The following is a 22718-nucleotide window of genomic DNA, read 5'->3' as shown; positions in this document are numbered from 1 at the left end:
GTGGGGGTGTTGTCTTTTGTTTGACTTCTCAATTTCTGATTCATTCGCTGGAAAGGTCATGGATTATTGCAAAATGAGACTTCTGCATTTTTGTCTCTTTGAGACAGGGGTTTTATATATAGTTTTTATATTTAGTATATACGCTTTAACAATGTTTTGATTCTTTCAGTGAGTTTTCAAAGTTGTAACCAATACTAAAAAGTATTTTTGATAATTAGACACTAAGAAATCATAAGAAGAATAGAAAAAGATATTTTGTGTTCAACAAAAGAAAGAAACTCAGATAAGTTTGGAACAAGTTGAGGGTGAGTGAATAATGAGAGAATTTTCATTATGGGGTGAACTGTCCCTTTAAGTATCGATATCAGCTTGTATATTTGACAAAACATATGCAGCAATAACCATTTTGTTATAGGTTCACATATACGGCTTTTGTTTAATATTGTAAAAGCTAAAGGTGTCAAAAGACAAATTTTGTACTAGATAAACAGCACTGCCTCTCAAAAATTCCCTAGAGAAAATTCTTTAAAACTCTCACAACTCGAAGTTCATAGCATAATTCGCAACCATCGTATTCTGACTTATCTCTAATCATCATGACAAAACGTCATGTTGTTTCCATAGCTTAGAAACAGAAACTATTAATACTGTATAAGTCATCGGTAGTTTAAGTCATATTGGGACATTTACACGCCCACCACTTTGAGTGCAGTTGCGAATTTCGTAATGAGATGTGACGTATTAGTGTTTCAGCTGAGTATTTAACTCCTCTAAAGCAGGGCAGAAGATCACACACACACACACACCCTCGGCATGATGTGGATCGCGCTTCTCCCGCTGGGACTCGCTGTTCTGTGGTTGCTCTACGCGAGACGTACGAGGTGAGTCCGGACCAGTCCGACCAGCTCCTGAGTCTTACAGATGACACTTAATCTTTGCAAATACGCTTAAACATTTACGAATTAAACATGTCGTTTCTTGCAGACGAAGAAATGAGCCTCCTCTCGATAAAGGAATGATTCCTTGGCTTGGTCACGCACTTGAGTTTGGAAAAGATGCTGCTAAATTCCTGACACGAATGAAACAGAAGCATGGCGACATTTTTACTGTGAGTTCGTGTTAGGTCATGTTTTAGTTGAGTTAAATAACACTAGCATGAAATCAGAAGCCTGTCATAATGTGCAGTTTGTTCTGTTTATGGGTAGTTGAGAAATATAGCTATTTTAAGTGAAATTTCATTTGATAATATAAAGGGAAAGTGCATGATTTGGTATTGTGACAGGTCAACAAGTTCAACATGTTAGGGGCCTTTTAACATTTTGGGAGTTTCTTAATTAGTGCTTAAATAATTAAAAGTACACATATTTCATATAGTCTCAACTTATATATATATGTGTGTGTGTGTGTGTGTGTGTGTACTTGTTTTTGCTACATTGTGGGGACCAAATGTCCCCACAAGGATAGTAAAACCTGAAATTTTTGACATTGTGGGGACCGCAGGCCGGTTAATGTTAAAAAATTATTAAAAATAGTAAATGATGTTTATCTGAAAGTGTAACGATGCAAACATGTTTTCTGTAAGCGGTAAGTTTAGGGTTAGGGTTGGGTTAGGGGATAGACAATATCGTTTGGTCAGTATAAAAACTATAGAAGTCTATGGAAAGTCCCCACAATTCACAAAATCAAACATGTGTGTGTATGTGTGTGTGTGTGTGTGTGTGTGTGTGTGTGACCCTGGACCACAAAACCAGTCATAAGGGTCAATTTCTGAAATTTCAATCACCTGAAATGAATAAATAAGCTTCCCACTGAGGTATGGTTTGTTAGGATAGGACAATATTTGGATCTGAGGGTGCCACAAAATCTAAATATTGAGAAAAATCGCCCTTAATATTGTCCAAATGAAGTTCTTAGCAATGCATATTACTAATCAAAAATTAAGTTTTGATATATTTACGGTCGGAAATTTACAAAATATCTTCATGGAACATGATCTTTACTTAATATCCTAATTATTTTTGGCATAATAGAAAAATCGATAATTTGGACACATTCAATGTATTTCTGGCTATTGCTACAAATATACCCGTGCTACTTAAGACTGGTTTCATGGTCCAGGGTCACATATACGTATGTGTGTTTTATACATGTGCATACTGTTTGTTATTATTGATAGTGTATTTTTTTATTATGAATGATGAATGCAACAATGGATTATGCTTTATAAGGCCCTATGGAGGGCCTTTCTTGTTGCTGCAGTTGTAATTTCCAGTATTAGTATTTTGACTTTATTTGTTCATATACTCTCAGAAAAACAGGTACAAAAACTGTCTCTGGGCTGTACCTCTTCTTTGTACCTTAAAAGTCCTAAATGGTACCTTAAAAGGTACATATTAGTACCTAAAACATACATATTAGTATTTAAAAGGCACAAAAGTGCACCTTTTGTAAAGTGACAGCTTTTGTACCTTTTTTTCTGAGAGTACTTACAACTAAGATTTACAGCTACAGCTTCTTATTATCCTAACCGTACATTTTACTGATGCACTGTGGCTGATTGTGAAATTGTGAAAATGTAGGTCTACAAAAAAATTATTTGCAAGCTGTTCAAACTTAAAAAAAATTACAAATATTAACTAGTAATTGTCACATTTACAAGAATGAACATGCTGTGTATTTTATACATTTTAATAATGACAACTATGTATGCAACAATGTAGCTGCAGCTGCAATTATGCAAGCTGGGTTTTGGGCCACAGACAATCCGAAGTCCTGCAGAAATTACCCTGGGTTGCGTTTCTTAAACGCATCATGAGCTAAGTTGATCGTAGAGACCATTGGAGGTTTAAATGCTTTTGGGAAATGCAGCCCAGGCCCATAACTTACTCTTAGATGCCTATTTCCTTAATAATTGTTAGATAAATGTTAGATATTATACAGTTGCAATGTCTAGATATTGCAACTGTATAAGATAGTTTCTAAGACAACGATCTTATCACTCAGAACATTTCCTGTGCCAACTTCCTTTCACTTTTTTTTATCACTAACCTCACTCATCTGATGTGAACCAGGTGCGTGCAGCTGGACAATACATCACTGTTCTGCTGGACTCAAACTGCTACGATGCCGTCCTGTCCGACGTGGTCTCGCTTGACCAGACTGGCTATGCTCAGATCCTAATGAAGAGAATTTTCAACCTGGATCTGCCGAACCACAACCCTGAATCTGAGAAGAAAAGGGCAGAAATGTAGGTTTCTAATATCATAAGAGTTTGCTTTTAAGATGATTTCAGATTCTGAATAGATCTTTTTTTTTAAATCAAAGCTGAAATGTTAATTAATCTGAACCATTTATATGTGTTTGTGTGTGTTTGACTAGGCATTTTCAGGGGAGAGCTTTGACCCAACTCTGCAGCTCAATGCAGAGCAACCTCCAGCACCTTGTGAACCCTTCAGTAATGGGCGTGAAAGTATCTGAGTGGAGAAAAGACGGACTCTTCAATTTTTGCTACAGCTTGCTCTTTAAGTACGCCAATCTCTAAAATCAACATGCTAGTAAACTTCTGAAAGCTGCAAGACCTGTTTCTCACCACAAACAAACCGTTGGGAAATTATTAGCATGTTACAGAATTAACCACAGCTGCAAGCACGCTTGGCAGAAAGCATCTTGAAAATGCATTGTAAACTGCAATTGAATTATTACATTCATAATAAATCCTGATAGCCATTTCCTAATTTATGGCCATTATTGGAGCAAGTACTTACAGCCATGTAGAGCAATAGCTGTTATGCAACAGACACACTGCTATTGTAAAGCAGATTCACTTATGCACTACTTAAGTTATGTAGGCTTAATACTTTATTTGGCATTCATTCTGTACCCATCAACAAGCAGAGACTGTCACACCCAAAAGATGGCACAATAATAATCACTTGCTATTGTACAGATAAGACTTGTTGTCATGCCTCCACAAGGTGCAGCTTGGTTATCTCATGTATGCCTTTAGGTCATGCAGTAAAATGTCGTATTTTGTGACGATGGTAAAAATTAAAGGCTTGAATGTTATACTACAGATTTTGTATGCCTTTAGGTCATGCAGTAAAATGTCGTATTTTGTCACGATGGTAAAAATTAAAGGCTTGAATGTTATACTACAGATTTCAACAGTCTGGAAAAACCTGATTTCACTGAAAATGATTAAGGCTGACTTAGTTATTTCTTTTAATGCTGTATATCCTCATACCTTTAACTTTTCATCCTTCTTTTTCTCTGCAGGACTGGCTATCTCACTGTGTTTGGCGCAGAGAAGAACAATAGTGCAGGGCTAGCAGAAGTTTACGAGGAGTTTCGCCGGTTTGACAAGCTTTTGCCTAAACTGGCTAGAACTACTGTAAACAAAGGTAATTTGAGTTCATTTGATTTTGATTTCTTTTTATTTTTAAGTTAATTTTCATTAGACGTGATTTATATAGCTAACCTGTGTTTTTTATGTATACTTTCATTAGAGGAGAAGCAAATTGCAAGTTCAGCACGAGAAAAGCTGTGGAAATGGCTGACTCCATCACGTTTTGATAGAACGTCAGAACACCAGTCGTGGTTGGGGAACTATGTACAGCAACTGCAGGATGAAGGCGTTGATGCTGAGACTCAGAGGAGAGCTATGCTGCTACAGCTATGGGTTACACAAGTGAGTTTCACCCCATCTCTGTCACTTAATTGTGTTTCACAACACATACTGGCAAAAAAAAGTGCATTGCGAAAAAATGTTTCTAGAAGACATGCTGTTATAATAAACATACACTATCACTCAGAAGTTCTTTTTATACTCACCAAGTCTGCATTAATTTGATCAAAAACACACACACACACAAAAAGTGAAATATTACAATGTAAAATAATTGTTTTCTGCTTTACTCCAGTCTTCAGTGTCACATGATCATTAAAAAATCATTCTAATTATGTTGATTTGGTGCTCAAGAAATATTTCAAAATTGTTATTATCAATTTAATGCATTTTTGCTGAATAAATGTATTAATTTCTTTCAAAAAACAATAACATTTTTAAACAGTAAGATGTAAAGTACAGCAAAAACACTAAAATGTTGAACAATTTTACTATTTAAAATAACTGCCTTTTATTTGAATATGTTTTAAAATGTAATTTATTCCTGTCATCAGAGCTTAATTTTTCAGCATCATTACCCCAGTCTTCAGTGTCACATGATCCTTCAGAAATCATTCTAATATTCTGATTTGCTGCTCAAAAACATTATAGAGTAGAATTTTCAGGTTTCTTTGATGACTAGAAAGTTCAGAAGAACAGCATTTATCTGAAATAGAAATCTTTTGTAACATTATAAATGTCTTTATTATCACTTTTGATTGATTTAAAACATCCTTGCTAAATAAAAGTATTCATTTCTATAATTTCTTTCACACACACATGCAAAATATACTGGTATAATATAAAATGTTACAAAAGCGTTTTATTTTTTCTTTGGATCTTTGGATCTTCATATTCATCAAAGAATCCTGAAAAAAAAAGTACTCAACTGTTTTAAAAATTGATAATAATAATAATAATAAATGTTTCTTAAACAGCAAATCGGCATATTAGAATGTTTTCTAAAGGATCATGTGACACTAAAGCCTGGAGTAATGCTGCAAAAAAATTTGCTTTGATCACAGGAATAAATTACACTTTAAAATATATTCAAAAAGAAAGCAGTTATTTTAAATACTAAAAATACTGTCCAAACACTTATGATAATGTAGGTACTTTATGGCGCTTTTTGTCCATTTTGGAGCTTGGCAGTATAAATGACTATTTATTTTTATTTATATGCAAGATCTCCTTTTGTATTTCACTGTGGAAACTGAAAAAATATAGGTGTTGGAACTCTTGGGCAAAGTAGTAATTCATCATCATGAACATTAGGGTAAACTATTCTTTTGAAAATTCCTTTTGTCTGATAGCATGCTTAATCACTCAAAACTACATAGTGCTGACACAGTTAGACCTCGAGGTTGCCATAGGGATAGGCTGTTTTGCAGTCATGATCTTACTGTAAACAAAAGAGCCCGTCACCTCTGGAATGTGCGAGTGTGTGATTTCACTCGAGTTTCGCTAAACATGAGCACAGAACCTGACAGGCTGCCCAAAGCACACCTGAGACGCCGTAGCCTGAGGCCAAACAACACCTAGTGAATGATTCGTTTATAACTGAAGGGAATTAGGCAACACAGGTGTTGATGCGTCCATAGTACATACAATACAGTTGACAGAGTTATTACATGCATATTAGAGATTGTTGAATCAAGTTTGTTGACACGATCACATATAAAATATACAAATAAACAAATAAAGGCACACTTAAAGGATTAGTTCACCCAACAATGACAGCTGTCATCATTTACTCACCCTCATGTTGTTCCAAACCTGTAAAACTTTCTATGGAACACAAAGTGCAGTTTTCATGAGGCACAATTTTCACATTGTTCATTCCATACACTGCAAACATACAGTCTGCTGCCAAGTTCTGAAAGAGACAAAAAGCACAAAACAATTAGTTTAGATGACTACAAAGAATATTCTAAATCTAAAAATCATTTTTTTTTTTTTTATTATAGATTTACATTTCCGAAGCCATCGTACAGCTGTTCTCTGCTTTAACCACATGAGAGCAGTATAACTATACAGAAACGGCTTCAGTGCATAATTAGTGGTGCTTGCTAATATGACTGTTGCTCATATTTAGGGTTAGGGCTTCGAATAAACCACTAACCACAAGTATAAGCTTTGGCACAGAACTCATCCTTACTTCTCTAAGAAATCAGGCTTTTTTAGCATTGAAGAAAGGATGAAGGATAAAGAATATATTAGAGACTTGAGCCAGTAAAAAGTCACCAGAACACACTAGCAATCACTTAAAGGGATAGTTCACCCAAAGATGAAATTTCTGTTATTACTCACTCACCGGTGTGTTGTTCCAAACCTGTAAGACCTTCATTCATCTTCAGAACACAAATTAAGATATTTTTGATGAAATCCGAGAACTACCACATTCAAGACCCAGAAAGGTAGTAAGGACATTGTTAAAACAGCCCATGTGACATCAGTGGTTCAACCTTAATTTTATTAAGCTACGAGAATACATTTTTGTGCGCAAAGAAAACAAAAATAGCGACTTTATTCAAAAATTTCTTCTCTTCCGTGTCTTCGATGCAGGTTTCATTTTTGGGCAAACTATCCCTTTAAAGGAGAATTCCACTTCCAAAACAAAGATTCACATATAATTTACTCACCCCCTTGTCATCCAAGATGTTCAGGTCTTTCTTTCTTCAGTCGTAAAGAAATTATATTTTTTTGAGGAAAAATTTCAGCATTTTTCTCTATTTGCATTGACTGGACTGGTATGGTGCCCCGATTTTGAACTTCCAAAATGCGTTTTAAATGCGGCTTCAAATGATCCCAAATGCGAGAAGGGTCTTATCTAGCGTAATGATCAGTTATTTTAATAAAAAATAATACAATTTATATACTTTTTAATGCCAAACGCTCGTCTTGTCTTACTCTTGTCTTATACTTTGGGATTAAAAAGTATTTAAATTGTATTTTTTTTAATGAAAATAACAGATCGTTTCGCTAAGACCCTTCTTCCTCGGTTGGGATCGTTTACAACCGCATTTGGGATCGTTTGAAACCGCATTTAAACTGCCTTTTGGAGGCAGGGCACCGTAGCAGTCCATTATATGGAGAAAAATGCAAAAAAACATAAAAAACATAATTTCTTTACGACTGAAGAAAGAAAGACATGAACATCTTGGATGACAAGGGGGTGACCACATTATATGTGAATCTTTGTTTTGGAAGTGGACCTCTCCTTTAACATCATCCTAGCAACGATACAAACAGCATTTTAGAATGATCTATGATGGATCATGTGACATATCTCTTATAAAATTGACATGTGATGCAATTCTAAATATAACAGAAAGCAATTCTTTAGCTTGGTCATGGTATGAGCAGGTTTATTGACAGAGATTCACCTAACAGTCTTGTCTGAGAGTCTGTCAGTGAAGAATTCCTCTAAACCCACAGCAATTGCTGTATGACAGGTTTAACTGCACTGCTCCGCACACACTGACACCAGTGTTGATATAAAACCACTTATGAAGAAGCAATACGTTGTAGGTTAGACCCTGCTGTATATTTATATGAAATGTCATAAATCTTGTGACATTTCAATGTGTGTCAGGTCACTCGCTCTTGTTTTGCAAACAATTAAATATATGTATTATATATTTAAAGAATAAAACTAGACATTTAATGTACATAATATATATATATAATCTGCACGTTATTTAGTGCCAGTCTTTTTAGTGTCTGGTTTGACGGTAATTTAAGGATTGTTTCTGTCCTCAGGGAAACGCAGGCCCCACTGCATTCTGGCTACTGGGCTACCTACTCACCCACCCTGAAGCTCTAAGGGCTGTGAGAGAGGAAATCCAAGGTGGGAAACACCTTCGTGAGGAAGAGAGGAAAAAAAACACTCCAGTGTTTGGTAGGTCACATATCATTCTATAATAAATAAGGAAAAGCTTATGAATATACACTTGATATCTATTTGTGTAATAACCATTTTTTCTACAATTATTCTATATTTTTTCCTTTTTTATCATTTTCTAGCATTAAACCATGAAAATACTTTTCTACTAATGTATTACTTCTTTTGTCTCCTATATACACTACCAGTCAAAAGTTTTTTAACAGTTAGATTTTTAATGTTTTTCAAAGAATTCTCTTCTGCCCACCAAAATACAGTAAACAGTAATATTGTGAAATATTTTACTATTTAAAACAACTGCTTTCTGTTTGAATATATTTTAATAGCAATTTATTCCTGTGATCAAAGCTAAATTTTCAGCATCATTACTCCAGTCTTCAGTGTCACATTATCCTTCAGAAATCATTCTAATATGCTGATTTGCTGTTGAAGAAACCTTTTTATTATTATTAATATCATCATCAATATTTAAAACAGTTAGAAAGATCCAAAGATCAGCATTTATCTGAAATAATGATCAAAATAAATGATCAAAAGTGATGATAAAGACATTTATATTTATGTTACTATTTCAGATAAATGCTGTTCTTCTGAGCTTTCTATTCATCAAAGAAACCTGAAAAAAATTCTATTCTATTCTATTTTCAACATAATAATAATAATGAATGTTTTTTTTGAGCAGCAAATTAGAATATTAGAATGATTCCTGAAGGATTATGTGTTTGAAATAATAATGCTAAAATTTCAGCTTTGAAATCGCAGTAATAAATTACATTTTAATATATTCAAATAAAAAACAATTATTTTAAATAGTACATATATTTTAAAATTGTATTGTTTTTGCTGTACTTTAGATTAAATAAATGCAGGCTTGGTGAGCAGAAGAAACATCTTACAGTTCAAAAACTTTTGACTCTTAGTATATACACGCACACAAACTGAAGTTAAAACTAATTTCTGAAATCTGTTTTTACAGACAGTGTTCTTAGGGAAACTCTACGTCTAACTGCGGCTGCTCTCATCACTCGAGAAGTGAAGCAAGATAAGAAGATTCGTTTAAGCAATGGCCAAGAATACGAGCTCCGACGGGGCGATCGGCTGTGTGTTTTCCCCTTCATCAGTCCTCAAATGGACCCACAGATCCACCAACAGCCAGAGGTGCACTTTCAGATTCCACTTCCATCCTAAACGCAACCGAGCGGAGAGATGAGATTCACTTGGGGCAGAAATCATTTCATTACTCAAAGAATCTGGGCAGATTTTAGATAAATTTGAAATGTGTATTGATTTTCACTTTGTCAAAAATAGGTGCAATTGAAATAGACTCAAGCACTTACACAGCTTTATATAACAGCCCAAAAATATTCAATAGACTTGCATTAAAGATAGCCACATTGTGAATATCGTAAAGTGTTGGGGGTTAGATCTTGGCAAGAACACCCTAGCAACCACATAGCAACACTCTGGCATCGTGACTTTTCCATGGGCAAGTAACAATCAGAAAATAGAAAAAAAAAAAGTTATAAAAATGGTAGATGCATTGCTTAGTACATTGCATTACATAAACACACGTCACTTATTGATACAATCCAAACCTACTACGCTTTAACTTTATTGACGTCCACCATTATGATCAAGCTTGGATTACATTCTGCACAGGTCAAAGGGCTAATCTAGTGAGATATCTGGGATTAGCCATTCAAGTGCTGTCATTGGCACAAAGACAAATAGGGGGAAGGGGGCCACAGTTTATAGTCACTGCTGCTGCTCATGCTATCTGTGAGAAACAGACGTTCGCACCGTACACAGGGCTTTGTAGGCCAAAATGCTGACGCTGCATACCGTAGTGCTGTGTATTGGCACTGTGAACTGAAGATCTGATCCAAGCTTCCATGTCAAGCACACTGATTAATAGTGAATTGATTAACAGCACAGCAAGATGTTGTTCCTGCAAGCAAACATTGAACGTGTCTCACAAACATATCACAAGAGTGCAGTTCCTTGCTGTAGACAATATTACAAATATCAATATAATGTTTTAATTTTCACCCAAAGATACAATAATAAAAATGCTAATTCTGCTTGTTTTCTCGTAATGTTACAGATGTTCCAGTTTGACCGCTTTCTTAATGCAGATGGGACAGAGAAGAAGGACTTCTTTAAGGAAGGGGTGAGGGTGAAGTATCCCTCTGTGCCATGGGGGACCAAAGACAACCTGTGTCCAGGACGCCATTTTGCAACTAGTGCGATTAAAGAGTGAGTGCTGAGTTACTGTTGAAACATCCAATCACTTCAATAGGAATCTATGCAATAGGGAAAATATATCCAGATTGCTTTTATTCAATGAAGTTTATGCTTGTGTCTGTTAGCAACTGTAATGACTTTTGAATTCTTTTATTTTCCAATCCCTTTAGGCTTGTGTTCACAATCTTGACTCGATTTGATCTGGAACTGTGTGATAAGAATGCAAAGCTGCCACTGGTAGACACCAACCGATACGGCTTTGGCATTCTCCAACCAGCAGGAGATCTAGAGATACGCTACAGAATAAGATCTTGACTTAATACGCCAAATCTAATTCAAACTGTACATAACAACTGCCTTTTTACCACAATGCCTTGAATACTTATTGCAATAATAAATGTTGTATTTTTTTAGAACTTTGGTTTGGTCATTTCTGTCTCTACGTGATGTCATTAAGGGCCGAGCACCGTTGGTGCAGCTGGGTTCTTCTTCTTCTCCAAAATTGATTGCATTTTTGAGGGCCTAAACATGCACGAAAACTAATGAAACTTTACGCACGACAAAAGTAGTGAAAATTCACATCTGATATGGGTTTCAGAAGTGGGTGTGGCAAAATGGCTCGATAGCGCCACCTTTAAATGTCAAAGAAATGCCCCTCAAGCTATGTTTTACATAAATGTATAAAATTTGGTAGACACATGTAACACTCCAGTACCTACAAAAAAAGTCCCGTGGTACGAAGTCCGAAACTCAACAGGAAGTCAGTTACTTTGAATTTTCTCTGCAAGTTTTGTGTCATTTTTGCCATTTTTAGGCATTGTGTTTAAAAAACACTCCTCCTAGAGATTTAAACAGATCAACACCAAATTTAGGCAGTCTAATTTAAATACCTTTGTGACGTTAAATTCCAAAGAGTCCTGTCCTGAACACATGCCTATGCCCATTTTCAGTTATAGCCATAGCGACACCTGCTGGCAACAGGAAGTGGCGTTTTACACTCTAACAAGCTCCTCATAGAGATTTAATGACATCAACATTATATTTGTTCAGTCTACTCCAAAGGCCTTTGCGATGTTCAGTTGCGAAGATCTTGAATTTTCGTTAAAAAGCGTGTCTGTGGCGGTCTGACAAATTTCGATGTTTCGCCATGGGAATTGAATGTGTTGTAGCTCAGCCATACAATGTCCGATCTGCCCCAAACTTCACACGCTTGATAAGAATCCTACCTTGAACACATCTAAAGGCCAGTATTCTGTTATAATCATAACGCCACTTGCTGGCAACAGGAAATTACTTGTTTTACATTAACTTAAACATGCCATGTCCAATCTGCACCAAACTTCATGTTTGGTAAGAGTCCTGACCTGTAGACATCTAAAGGCCAATATTCAGTAATAATCATAGCGCCACCTGTTGGCAAAATGATACATCATGCTTTGCACTAACTCAAACTTACCATGTTCATTCTGCACCAAACTTCATATGTTTGATAAAAGTGCTAGCCTGAAGACATCTACATGCCAATATCCAGTTGTAGTTATAGCGCCACCAGCTGGCAGCAGGATGTTTATCAAAGCCATATAAATGACTTTGATATATTCCTTCCATATTCCTATATATTTACCACTTTAAATGCATGTAGCTCGCCGTTTACCGTTTTCTAAAGCCACCAGTTGAGCCTGGGTGTGAGGGCCCTTTCAACGCTGCTTGCAGCTTTAATTTGGTTTTAGTATCCTTACTTTTTTTGAAGAATTACCACAATCTTGTCTGCATCTTTTTTGTGTCTGAGACTCCAAGGCCTCAAAAACTTCCTAATTGTAATGCATGCTTTAATTCCCATGAAAAATGCACAATCACACATTCATTTTATTGTATTTTTTCTTCAATATTTTGTTTGTAAGGGTCAAACTGATGTGAAACAAAAGTAAAAGTGCTAGTAGATAACACATTTTGGAAACATGCAACAAAGTTAAAGCTTTGATCTGTCCACAGCGTTTTGACTAGGTCACAGGCACAGGTTACCCCAGGGTAAAAGGCACTTTTGATTTTTTTTTTTTTTGTCCCAAAACACTACTGAGCAACAAGCACCACATCACTTTCTTAAATACCTGTTTGCTAAGAAATTGATTCATTATGTGCAATAACAAACATACATACAAAAAAAAAAAATCCAAATGTAATTAAAAAATATACATTTTAAATTTTGCTGATATAAGTTTGTAGTGAGAATCCCTAGAAAGATCACATTTATTCTGAGATCAATAAAATTCAAATTAAATGAAATACATAAAATAAAATAATAAAGATGAGTTAGAAAGTCTTATAAAGTACATGCATGTGGTAACAAATTATTCCTGGACGCTTTTCACTACTGCACCTGTATCTACACTACATTACCACAATTTAATAGACTGGAAAAACAGATCATGAAGGTTAAAATTTTCTCTCAAAATAATTAGGAGAGATACTCTACTCTGTTTCCTGAAATTCAATATAAGGGCTCTGAGGCTGAAATGTGATGACTGGAGACTAAAGAATGTGAGCATCTCAGTACAGCTGCTGTGGTTCACCATGGTAAAATATTAAATGAAACTCATATATTCAAGGAGCTGCAGCTATCGCTGAACTGACTCAGAGGATGCTCTGAACACTGCTCCAAAAAGCGGATGCATTTCCTAACGCATATGAAATAAGGGGCTATTTTCTGTTTTGCCCGCTCTTCAGGCGCCATTTTCACACAGGTTACTCGTAACGACACAGAAGGAGCTGCTCCAAGAGCCTCTTGGTGCTGGGTGGCAAGGGTTAAACGCGCCGTCTCTCTGCCATTGGGCGGTGAGACTACCGAGAGCCAGCCATCTGCAAGGAAAGCAGCTGTCGCCTTCACGCAAGAGACGTTAGACATCAGTGAACGAAAACAGTGTGGATTCACCCCAAGACTTGTTGATCTTTTTCCATAAACAAAAAGCGGAGCGATATGTGTATGTCTAGAGAAGAAGAACGAGCTGCTGTCTACCGGCAGCAGCATTTAAACGTTGACGTTCCTGCGTTTTCTCCTTTTTAAATGCTTAATTTCACACCGCTGTCAGCAATGAGTCTTCACAAATTAAGGTGGGTGTTTTTTGGAGATTTATTAGTCTGCCTAGTTTTTAAACATTTTTACCGTATGCTTAAGTATTATTGATCGTATTGGGAATTTCTGCGAAAACCTAATGAGAAAAGTCTAACATGGTGTGAGGATAAGCTATACGCTTTTTCTAAATATTTTTTTAATTGCACTCACACGCTACACAAATAACTACAGTTGCATTGAGATTGTAATATTGTTTTGTGGCGTTAACACATCTGAAGATGCATTTTTTTTTCATGCATGATGCAGGATCAATACTAGAGAGGATGCCACTCCTACAGCGTTTAAATTATATTTAATGTCTTTGTAATAGCACTTTCTTTATATGTTTTGAATATGTCCTGTAGCATATTCCCCGCTTTGCGTATTTAGCGTCACTTTTTCCTTCAAGTGTACAAGATGATCAATGAAATCACATCATAAGCGCAGCTGCATTGATACGTTGATGTCAATGATGATGCAATTAATAACATTTTATCCCCTAAAAATACGTGCGATGCTCATAAAATCTATTTTAATTAGCTTCGCAGTTTGTAATATAGGCTAAACCAAAATGTCTATCATGTCATCATGTTTTCCTCCTGTTTTGCATGTTGTTGTTGCTGCAGCTGTACGGTCGGGCTCCAGCCGACGTTACACTTAACTCTTTAGTTACAAGGTATGGACATTCAATATAACCTTTTAGTCTTTAGAATAGTTGATGGAGTCTTTTAATCTGCTTTACAACAACAGGGATATCGGGAGCTCTTAAATGTTGATTAGACAGCCTGTTCCTTTTAGAGCATTACAGGTGGATAGCGTACGTTCCAGTATATTTGGATTCAAATGTTTGTTATCTTTTGGGAGTTTATGGAAACTAACGGGCGTTTAAAAACTGCAGGAAAGCAGCAGGCGATTCAGCACCACGTCAGTGGACAGCGACTTCTCAGGCTTTGGGATTTGTAAGGGATTGAATTATTTGTGATTCATCTAAACGATTCTGGTTCCTTATCGTTTCATTTAGTACTTCAGATTCATTTAGTAGGCTATTATTGAAAAATACAAATGCATTTACTGCCCGTAAAAGTCTGTTGTCAAACAGGCCTAATGGGATAATTCCAGATGCTAGATAACAAATTTATTTGAAATGTTAATTCTTTTTTTTTTTCTTAAGTGTTTTTATGACTTGTATTGGGCTACATTTACGCAGTAATGTCGGGCTGTATGTTTTTGATTCAATAAAAAAGAACCAGCTGAGATTGCATTGGTTGCGCTACGTTAATGAATCACGAATCACTCATTCGTTTAGGGTTCGAACTTTAGTCGTGATAATAATGATTCACTGTAAAGAGCTGGCTCATAACAGTAGTTCGAGAATAATATTACACTGGTGGTGCTACATGGTTTTGATTCACTAAAAAGAATCGGCTCTTAAGAGTCATTCATTCGGGAACCGAACAACACTGGCCGCGCTGTAGATTCGATGATTAGTAAGACATGAAACCAGCACTGTTACGCACATCACTTTATTTTTAAAACTCAACCGTTAAAAATATCAAATGCCTTAGAGTTATTTTCATGACAGAGTTTTAATAAAATATGCTCCTGTTAATAAGTGATTGGTTTAAGAATTAATTTGTTTTGCAGGGACAAAACGTAACAGAGCACTTAAACATCATAAAACATGCAGCTCATTTCTTGTTTCTCTCTTCAGCAGCTCAAATAAAATGAAACAGCTCGGAGAACCACTGGTAACACCGCCTGTCCCATGGCCAAATTCATAGGGTAGTCTGCACAAAATACGAAATGGATAAACCCTCCGCAGGAATGAGTAAAGTTGGCTCTCGCTCGACAGCCTCTCTGCCCCCGGAGCCTGTGGATATAATCCGGAGTATGTCGTGCTACCGGCGTGTCAAACTGAACGTAGGGGGTCTGCCGCACGAGGTCCTGTGGAGAACCCTGGACCGACTGCCGCGCACACGATTGGGCAAGTTGCGAGACTGCAAAACCCACGAATCACTCATGGACATATGCGACGACTACAACCTAGACGACAACGAGTACTTTTTTGACCGGCACCCCGGGGCGTTCACGTCTATACTGAATTTCTACCGCACTGGGAAGTTGCACATGATGGAGGAAATGTGCGCCCTGTCCTTCAGCCAGGAGCTGGACTACTGGGGGGTGGATGAGATCTACCTGGAGTCGTGTTGCCAGGCGCGGTACCACCAAAAGAAAGAACAGATGAACGAGGAGCTCAAACGGGAAGCTGATACTCTTAAGGATCGCGAGGGCGAAGAATTCGATAATACGTGTTGTTCAGAGAAAAGAAAGAAACTGTGGGATCTACTGGAGAAACCAGGCTCTTCTGTAGCAGCCAAGGTACAGCACTATATACACTGACAGCATCTTATCAGACTGATACATAGGCCAAAATTCAGACATAAACACACGTTTACAGAAGGACAACTTTCACAATATGCATTAGTTCATAGAAAAGACTTCTCAGCTATTATAAATTACACAGCCCTGTTGTATACAGCTTTAATGCATTTAGCAAAATAACAAAAGTACTGTCAAATGTCAAAAGTTTTTAATAACAGTAATAGTATTCAGAATGTATCCAATCTGCAAAGGAGAAGAAAAATGTGTTCAAATATTTAATGTCAAAGAACTTTACAGAAACTCATGTCTATTTATTGAATTTTTATTTATTGAATTTTTTTTCATACTTTGCTGTTTGCATGTAGTAAAACACCCACAGATGCAGCGAAAAACATCTGAAATCAGGATTAGGCATAAATGTCTTCAAAACCATTTATACACGTAAAAAACATCTGAGAATTGAACTAATCGTTGTAACCTGGCTCAGAAGAAGATAGGAATTCTGCCTTTGTTACAGTATTTCTGATGAAAGGGGTCATGACATGGATTTTTTTATTATTATTTCAATATTTCTTGAGGTTTACTTATAATGTTAATACTTACAATTATTATTTTCAAACCTCTAACCCTGTCTAAGCTGTTTTAAGGGGCGTGTCTTTTAAGGCTTGTCGGTAATCGGTCACTGTTATGATTAACTAACGTCATTGCATAGAATACAGTATCAATTACTACAACTGCATGTGAGTGTTTTGACACCATGATCAAAATAAAACGGTCATTTGCAAACAAAGCATTATGAAATAATTTACTTACAGTTTGTGATGCAGCTGCAGTTAGATCTAGTACCGCTTCTAGGGCTGTCGCTAACAATTATTTTGGTAATCTGTTGATTATTCTGACAATTAATCGAGTAATCGGATAATTATAATAATTTTTTTAATAGTAATAAAAATAGACTTAAGTGAACAATAGCTGTTAAAATGACTTAAAATACATATATAATAGCAATGAGGAAATAATAATCAGTTTTAAAAAAGTATAAAAAGCAAGTAATCATATTGTTTTATTAAACGAAACTGTTAAAATACATAATGTATTATAAACAATGCAGCTAATGTACATTATGCATTATAACAAATGCCTGTAAGAGGGTGCCAACAGCCTGACGATTGTTTTTACACTTTACTGCAAGTACTGCGTGATCTAATCCGTGTGTAATATTGACTCAACAAAATTTAATTTAAATGTCCACTTAGCCTTTAATATTTGCCAATTTCTTTATGATGAAAAAGCTACAAACACTGTAATTTTTGAATATGTGGACATCAAAATGTGTAAACTCAGAGTGAGGGTTTAAACTTTTAGTTTGAAATTGCAATAAACAGTTAGCATATTGAGAAAGATAATGTTGTATTCTCCTGTGTTTGCGTAGGTTTACCTTACAAATCTGATGAAATGCTGCATGTTGCATTCCCAGATGAATGTTATAATAAACCCAAACTCGCAGCAATATGCAGAGACAGAGTTTGAGACACTCCACACATATAAACGATAACAGTTTGTGTAGAAGTATTTACTGTGAACCAAGCCGCTCTGAGATGCACGTAATGCTATGTAACCTACAAGCATGTAAATAATTAAAGCGCATATATTAAACTGGCATCACATATATTTACTTAACTGAATAGTAGCTTTTGTGAATTCATAACAGCTTTATGCTTTATTATGATTTTTAACTAGGTTTAATATGTGGAATGTGCCACTTCTGGTATTTTGCCGATTACTCAACAAGAACGTGAACGTTTTAACCAAATGCGTCAAAGTGAACTCTCTTTCACTCCAAATCTCCTATTGATGACAGATTCAAGTGTGTGGACTGTGTCCGAAAGCAAACGCTCATTTGTATATTATATCCAGAGTAGACAAAATAGCAGTGAGGATGTTTTAAGCAATGACACTTGCAGGATGTTTTAATGTCAAAAGATTAAGGCAAATTTGATTTCTCATGTCATGACCCCTTTAAGGGATAATACACAACTTATTAACCTTGCAAATGGTTGTCAAAAGCAAAAACGGTATAAAATGCACATATTTTGTAAGACAGCATGATATGCTAAAACAAAACCGCCACTATTTTTCAAAACAGCACCCTAGAATTAGTAATAAACATGCATTGGAATTCATACAGCAAATATGATGCAGGGCGGTGTAATCAGATATCATAAACGATAGCATTCCAGAAGCATTCAACATTGTGTATCGAACATCTTCATCTGCCAAGGAACAAAAAACGCAACCTCCACATAAGCATATATCAACACTCAATTAGCTTAAAAGGGCAATGTAAAAAGTGCAGTTCAAGCCTCTGGACTCTAACCAAATTGCGGCAGTCGTGTAATCAATCACAACAGAGTGGCACTCTCGTGCTTCTCACATAATTCAAAATGTAGTATTACCATGTAAGCGCTCATCGATCACAGGTGCAGGTCTGACACTTATATGTGTCTGAAATGGTTTCTGTTTGATATCTTTGGTCTCAGATCAATAGGAACAGCATTTTGGTTGAATGGTATTGTTAGAGATGCGGTGCATCTGTAAACTTCTGTTTTCCCTCTCCCGTGGCTGTCTATTTTACTTGCTCTAATTCCATAATTGTGTACCTGTTCTGATATATAGTCACATGGGATTGGGAGGGACAGTTCGGTGTAAGACTGTCCTTCCTGTTACCAGGCAACAGAGAGATGACTCTATCACTTTGAAAGGAAGGACTATAAGTCGCTAAAGGACAAAGTTATTGTTAGAGGGTGTTTGAGTGGCTGAAGTGGACCATTGTTTTGGGACACGTGCATATATATATATATATATATATATATATATTTGTATACAAATGAGAACTGAACGAAGAGTCTGGCTTCTTTTCTGCTTTTTTCTCTTCCATCTCTCCCTTCCTCTATCGTCAGGCTCCTTCACTGCACCTCTGGCTAAATGTCAGGGAAATGTCACATTAATTATCCTCCATGAGACTTTGTGTCCCATTCTGTTTTCAGACCCTCCTTTCTCACTCGAACGGGCTCTGTCTACATCTGTCTCAAATCAGATTTCGCTGCATGGCCCTACCGCACAATAAGATTATGTCAGACCGCCGTCATATCATTGCAAATTACCGCCCGGTCATATTTCATAGCTAGACTTCACCTTTTTGGCAATCACTAGTCCTGCATTACCATGCCATTTAATGGACACTGGTAGTGTAGAAATTAATAGTGTTTACAAGATAGAAGCAGCATTTGCTTTAAGTTTTGAAGCCTCATGGTCAAAGCTGTGATGCTGTGGTTGAGGCATAAATGCTGAGGTAGTAAATGTTGTTTTTAATTAGATTGTACATGCAGTTTATCACATAATAGGCCCTACCTTGATTCAGTGCCATTTATAACCAGTATTGACAAACTACACTATAAATCTAGGTTATGCATCTGTAATCTATGCAATTAAGCACGTCTTAAATTTGAGTATATGCATAGACAACATGAAATGTCAAAAAATGTTCTCTAATATTTGAAGTCTTTAAAAATAGGGTTAATGTGATGGAATTTTATGTATTAAATTTTCACTTGTTTTCCATATTTACAATTTTTTTTTCCCATTTTTCCAGATTTTTTTCCTTTAAATGTATAAAATTCTATCTTGAGCATTTTAAATATGAATTATTAATTCATAGGGATTTTAACCGAAATCTTAAAAGTTAACATTACGAGTATGAATATTACAGCATATTGCTGTAAATGTTGCGCCTGAAGGAGACAGACTGCTGGTATTAGAATACTTTTCCAAATGTAAAGAATGACAAATCATCCAAGATTAATCTCAATTAAAGGCGGTGCTGTGAGTTCAGGCTATAAGCACGAACAGGTCAAGATGGAGTAATTAACAAATGTTCTTTTCAAAGAATCTCATTTATGATTTAGCCCATCACGTATATTGAAGACCCATAGTTGTGACCCAGCCCTGTGCCTGAGGATGTGGATATTTCCTGATTCCCAGAGATGTCACAAAACACCAATCTTATTTACTGTCTCTATTTGGTATAAAGGGAAGTAATCACTTACTGGACGTGGTTATTTACAGCCAATGTCCTTCCAGAAGCCCTTGCAGCACTGAGATAATGGCAGTTACCTTCTGGTTTTCAAAGCCTTCGTGATACTTGAGAGTTGATATGAAACTTCCACAGATCTAGATAAAAAAAAAAAAATCATGTTATGAGATTATTACTATTAGTTTTTATTTATTAAAAAATTAAAATGACTGAAGGTGACCCTGTTTATTGTAAGAAAGACGACCTTTTTTTCTCCTCTACCGCAATTTTATTACTATTATGTTCAAGGGACATTAATTCTTATGAGAGATACAGATAATAAGCCATCCATTCTATCAATGCAACATTTATGAGGATATCTGACTAGTGCCTGTAAAGGTGTCTAATGTCAGGATGGCTAACCCAAAAATAGAAAACTACGGAAAGACTCCGCTTTTGTAACCAGGGCTGAGATCAATTCCTTTGCAGTTTAGCCAGTTCAGATGATAAAAGTGAAATTCATATCTCACTGCATGAATTGATAGGACTGGATGAGGTGAAATGAATTTAAAATTGCTACTAATATTTCTAAATCTTGTCCATTAATCCTGTAGTCAAACAATGGCAAATGAGTAATTTGTGTAATTTATTAAGCTTCATTGTTAATGTATAAGAGGTTTATTTAATAATAGATCATGGCATCCAAATCATATACTATAGCAGGTACAACGTGACATGATTTGTACATTGCTAAAAGTGATAAATGTTCAGACGTACAATACATTGTAAATATTACATAACATTACAGTTTCAAATTCAGATTTAACCACAAATAAACCATCATATGAGCACTGAAAGACTATTTTTGGATTTAAACATTTTAGCTCTGCTCAAACTGATCTTTACTAAATGAAATATGATATGAACACTTTTTAAACAAGCCACACTGCTTCAAAGGTAATGCTCTAAAGGGAATGTTTTCCATAGTTTTGGAACATAATTTACAAAGGCTGAATCACCAATTTTTTTACTTCTTGAACTAAGAACTTCTAGTAAACCTGTGTTGGAAGATCTTAAAGTTCATGAAGAGGCATAAAAGAAATATTTTTAATCCCTACAGAAACCACATCAGAATGAATAAATAATGGCAAAAATTATTTTTGGGTGGACTACCCCTATGAGTAATTAAGTTTGCATAATTTTTAACGTCAATAGACAAATGTTTAGGTTTTACACTATTTGCAGTATAGTTTTTTTGTGTTGGACAAATTTTAGAAAAAGTGGTGACATTTTTGGTCAGCTTTACTGTGTTTAGTTCTAAACAGGAAATTTTAACCTTATCAAAGGCTTGAAAAGACAGTAGTTTTAATGAGGTTTTAGCTTCTTTTCATAATTATTTCCTGGATAAGAGATTTCTAGCAGGACAACCTATCCTGGTAATATCCAAGTGATCCAAGTGTTTGCCTTTTTTAAACATTAAAATACAAAAGAATTAGAAATGATTTTACCCTCAACTTGGTCTTCTCAGTGATATTTTTGATTAGTTTGTATATTTTATCATATTAAAAGAATGGACAAACACATCCAGAATGTGTTGCATTTCGTTAAATTAAAATGTAGTCAATTCCTCTTCCTTTGCCACTTCCAGACAATGTCATTAATTTTACTTTAATGTCCATGTTGCACTTCAGTGAGCGCACAGTAAGAGTTACTGTATGAGCAACATGTGCATAATATGAAATCATTTGGCAAAACAGCCGGTAATTATGCATTGTTATTATTACCACAATTAATTATTTTGACATGCAACTTGAACGCTCATGTATTATTATAGGTGTCCTGCAGTTTTTGTGCAGCCCTCGGCAGCTGCTTCACAAAGCCCATCGTGGTCCACGGGTCTTAACCTGTGGTTTGCTGCGGTTACGATAGCCTAATTACCTGTGACACAGAAGTTACGATGTGAACTTTTTCTTATGAATCACATACTCATGAATCACAACCGTGTGATATGAATCATCTAATGCTTGGTGAGCTTTGCATCTAAATGCTAGAAGCCATGTGGCTTGTTATTGTGCAATCAGGCCTAATAGCCTTTCTGTCGCATCTCATTCACCTTATTTATGAAAGTGGGTCAGTAAAGTGTCCTTCGTTGTTGAACCGGACACTTTTGGGGGAGATATAATGTGCCGTGATCTCATTATGAATAATAGTGCCAACTCAATTTATGCATTGCCGAGCATTGAGAGTAAAAATGTGGTGTTGTCTTTTTTAAGTAGATGACATTCTTTGAAGCTTGGGCCCCATCTTATTAATAACAGCCCATATTTCTGCATATATAATTAAT

At 35.8% G+C, this 22718-nt stretch overlaps 2 protein-coding genes across 5 annotated transcripts in view; both read left to right on the top strand.

The window, feature by feature from the left end:
* The first annotated feature begins 762 nt into the window (after positions 1 to 762).
* On the top strand, positions 763 to 11207 carry ptgis (prostaglandin I2 (prostacyclin) synthase). The gene is made up of 10 exons (XM_051111625.1): positions 763 to 881; positions 985 to 1108; positions 3072 to 3247; positions 3379 to 3525; positions 4276 to 4400; positions 4506 to 4687; positions 8426 to 8564; positions 9544 to 9725; positions 10672 to 10823; positions 10982 to 11207. The coding sequence occupies exons 1-10, from the start codon at positions 814 to 816 to the stop codon at positions 11124 to 11126; spliced, it is 1440 nt and encodes a 479-aa protein (XP_050967582.1). The 5' UTR covers positions 763 to 813; the 3' UTR covers positions 11127 to 11207.
* Positions 11208 to 13438: 2231 nt separating this feature from the next.
* Positions 13439 to 22718, top strand: part of kcnb1 (potassium voltage-gated channel, Shab-related subfamily, member 1) — a 32202-nt gene continuing 22922 nt past the window's right edge. The window contains exons 1-3 of one of the 4 annotated variants that reach the window (XM_051113201.1): positions 13439 to 13919; positions 14547 to 14596; positions 15635 to 16299. In XM_051113201.1, the coding sequence (XP_050969158.1) occupies positions 15724 to 16299 (576 nt within the window). In that variant the 5' untranslated portion in view covers positions 13439 to 13919; positions 14547 to 14596; positions 15635 to 15723. Of the gene's footprint in view, positions 13920 to 14546; positions 14597 to 15631; positions 16300 to 22718 lie in introns of all 4 variants that reach the window. The other 3 variants (XM_051113198.1, XM_051113202.1, XM_051113199.1) reach the window with 3 other exon arrangements.

Source organism: Labeo rohita, chromosome 6, assembly GCF_022985175.1.
Source record: "Labeo rohita strain BAU-BD-2019 chromosome 6, IGBB_LRoh.1.0, whole genome shotgun sequence".
In the NCBI taxonomy this organism is placed as follows: Eukaryota; Metazoa; Chordata; class Actinopteri; order Cypriniformes; family Cyprinidae; genus Labeo; species Labeo rohita.
Note: the sequence above shows the minus strand (reverse complement) of the source record. Positions and strands in the feature narration are given on the sequence as shown.

What these genes read in the sequence shown, in the direction of transcription:
- ptgis (XM_051111625.1), top strand. Translation starts at nt 814, where the DNA reads ATGATGTGGATCGCGCTTCTCCCGCTGGGACTCGCTGTTCTGTGGTTG. An exon ending in CTCTACGCGAGACGTACGAG is followed by an intron (nt 882 to 984) that starts GTGAGTCCGGAC and finishes CGTTTCTTGCAG; the next exon opens with ACGAAGAAATGAGCCTCCTC. An exon ending in TGCTACAGCTTGCTCTTTAA is followed by an intron (nt 3,526 to 4,275) that starts GTACGCCAATCT and finishes TTTTCTCTGCAG; the next exon opens with GACTGGCTATCTCACTGTGT.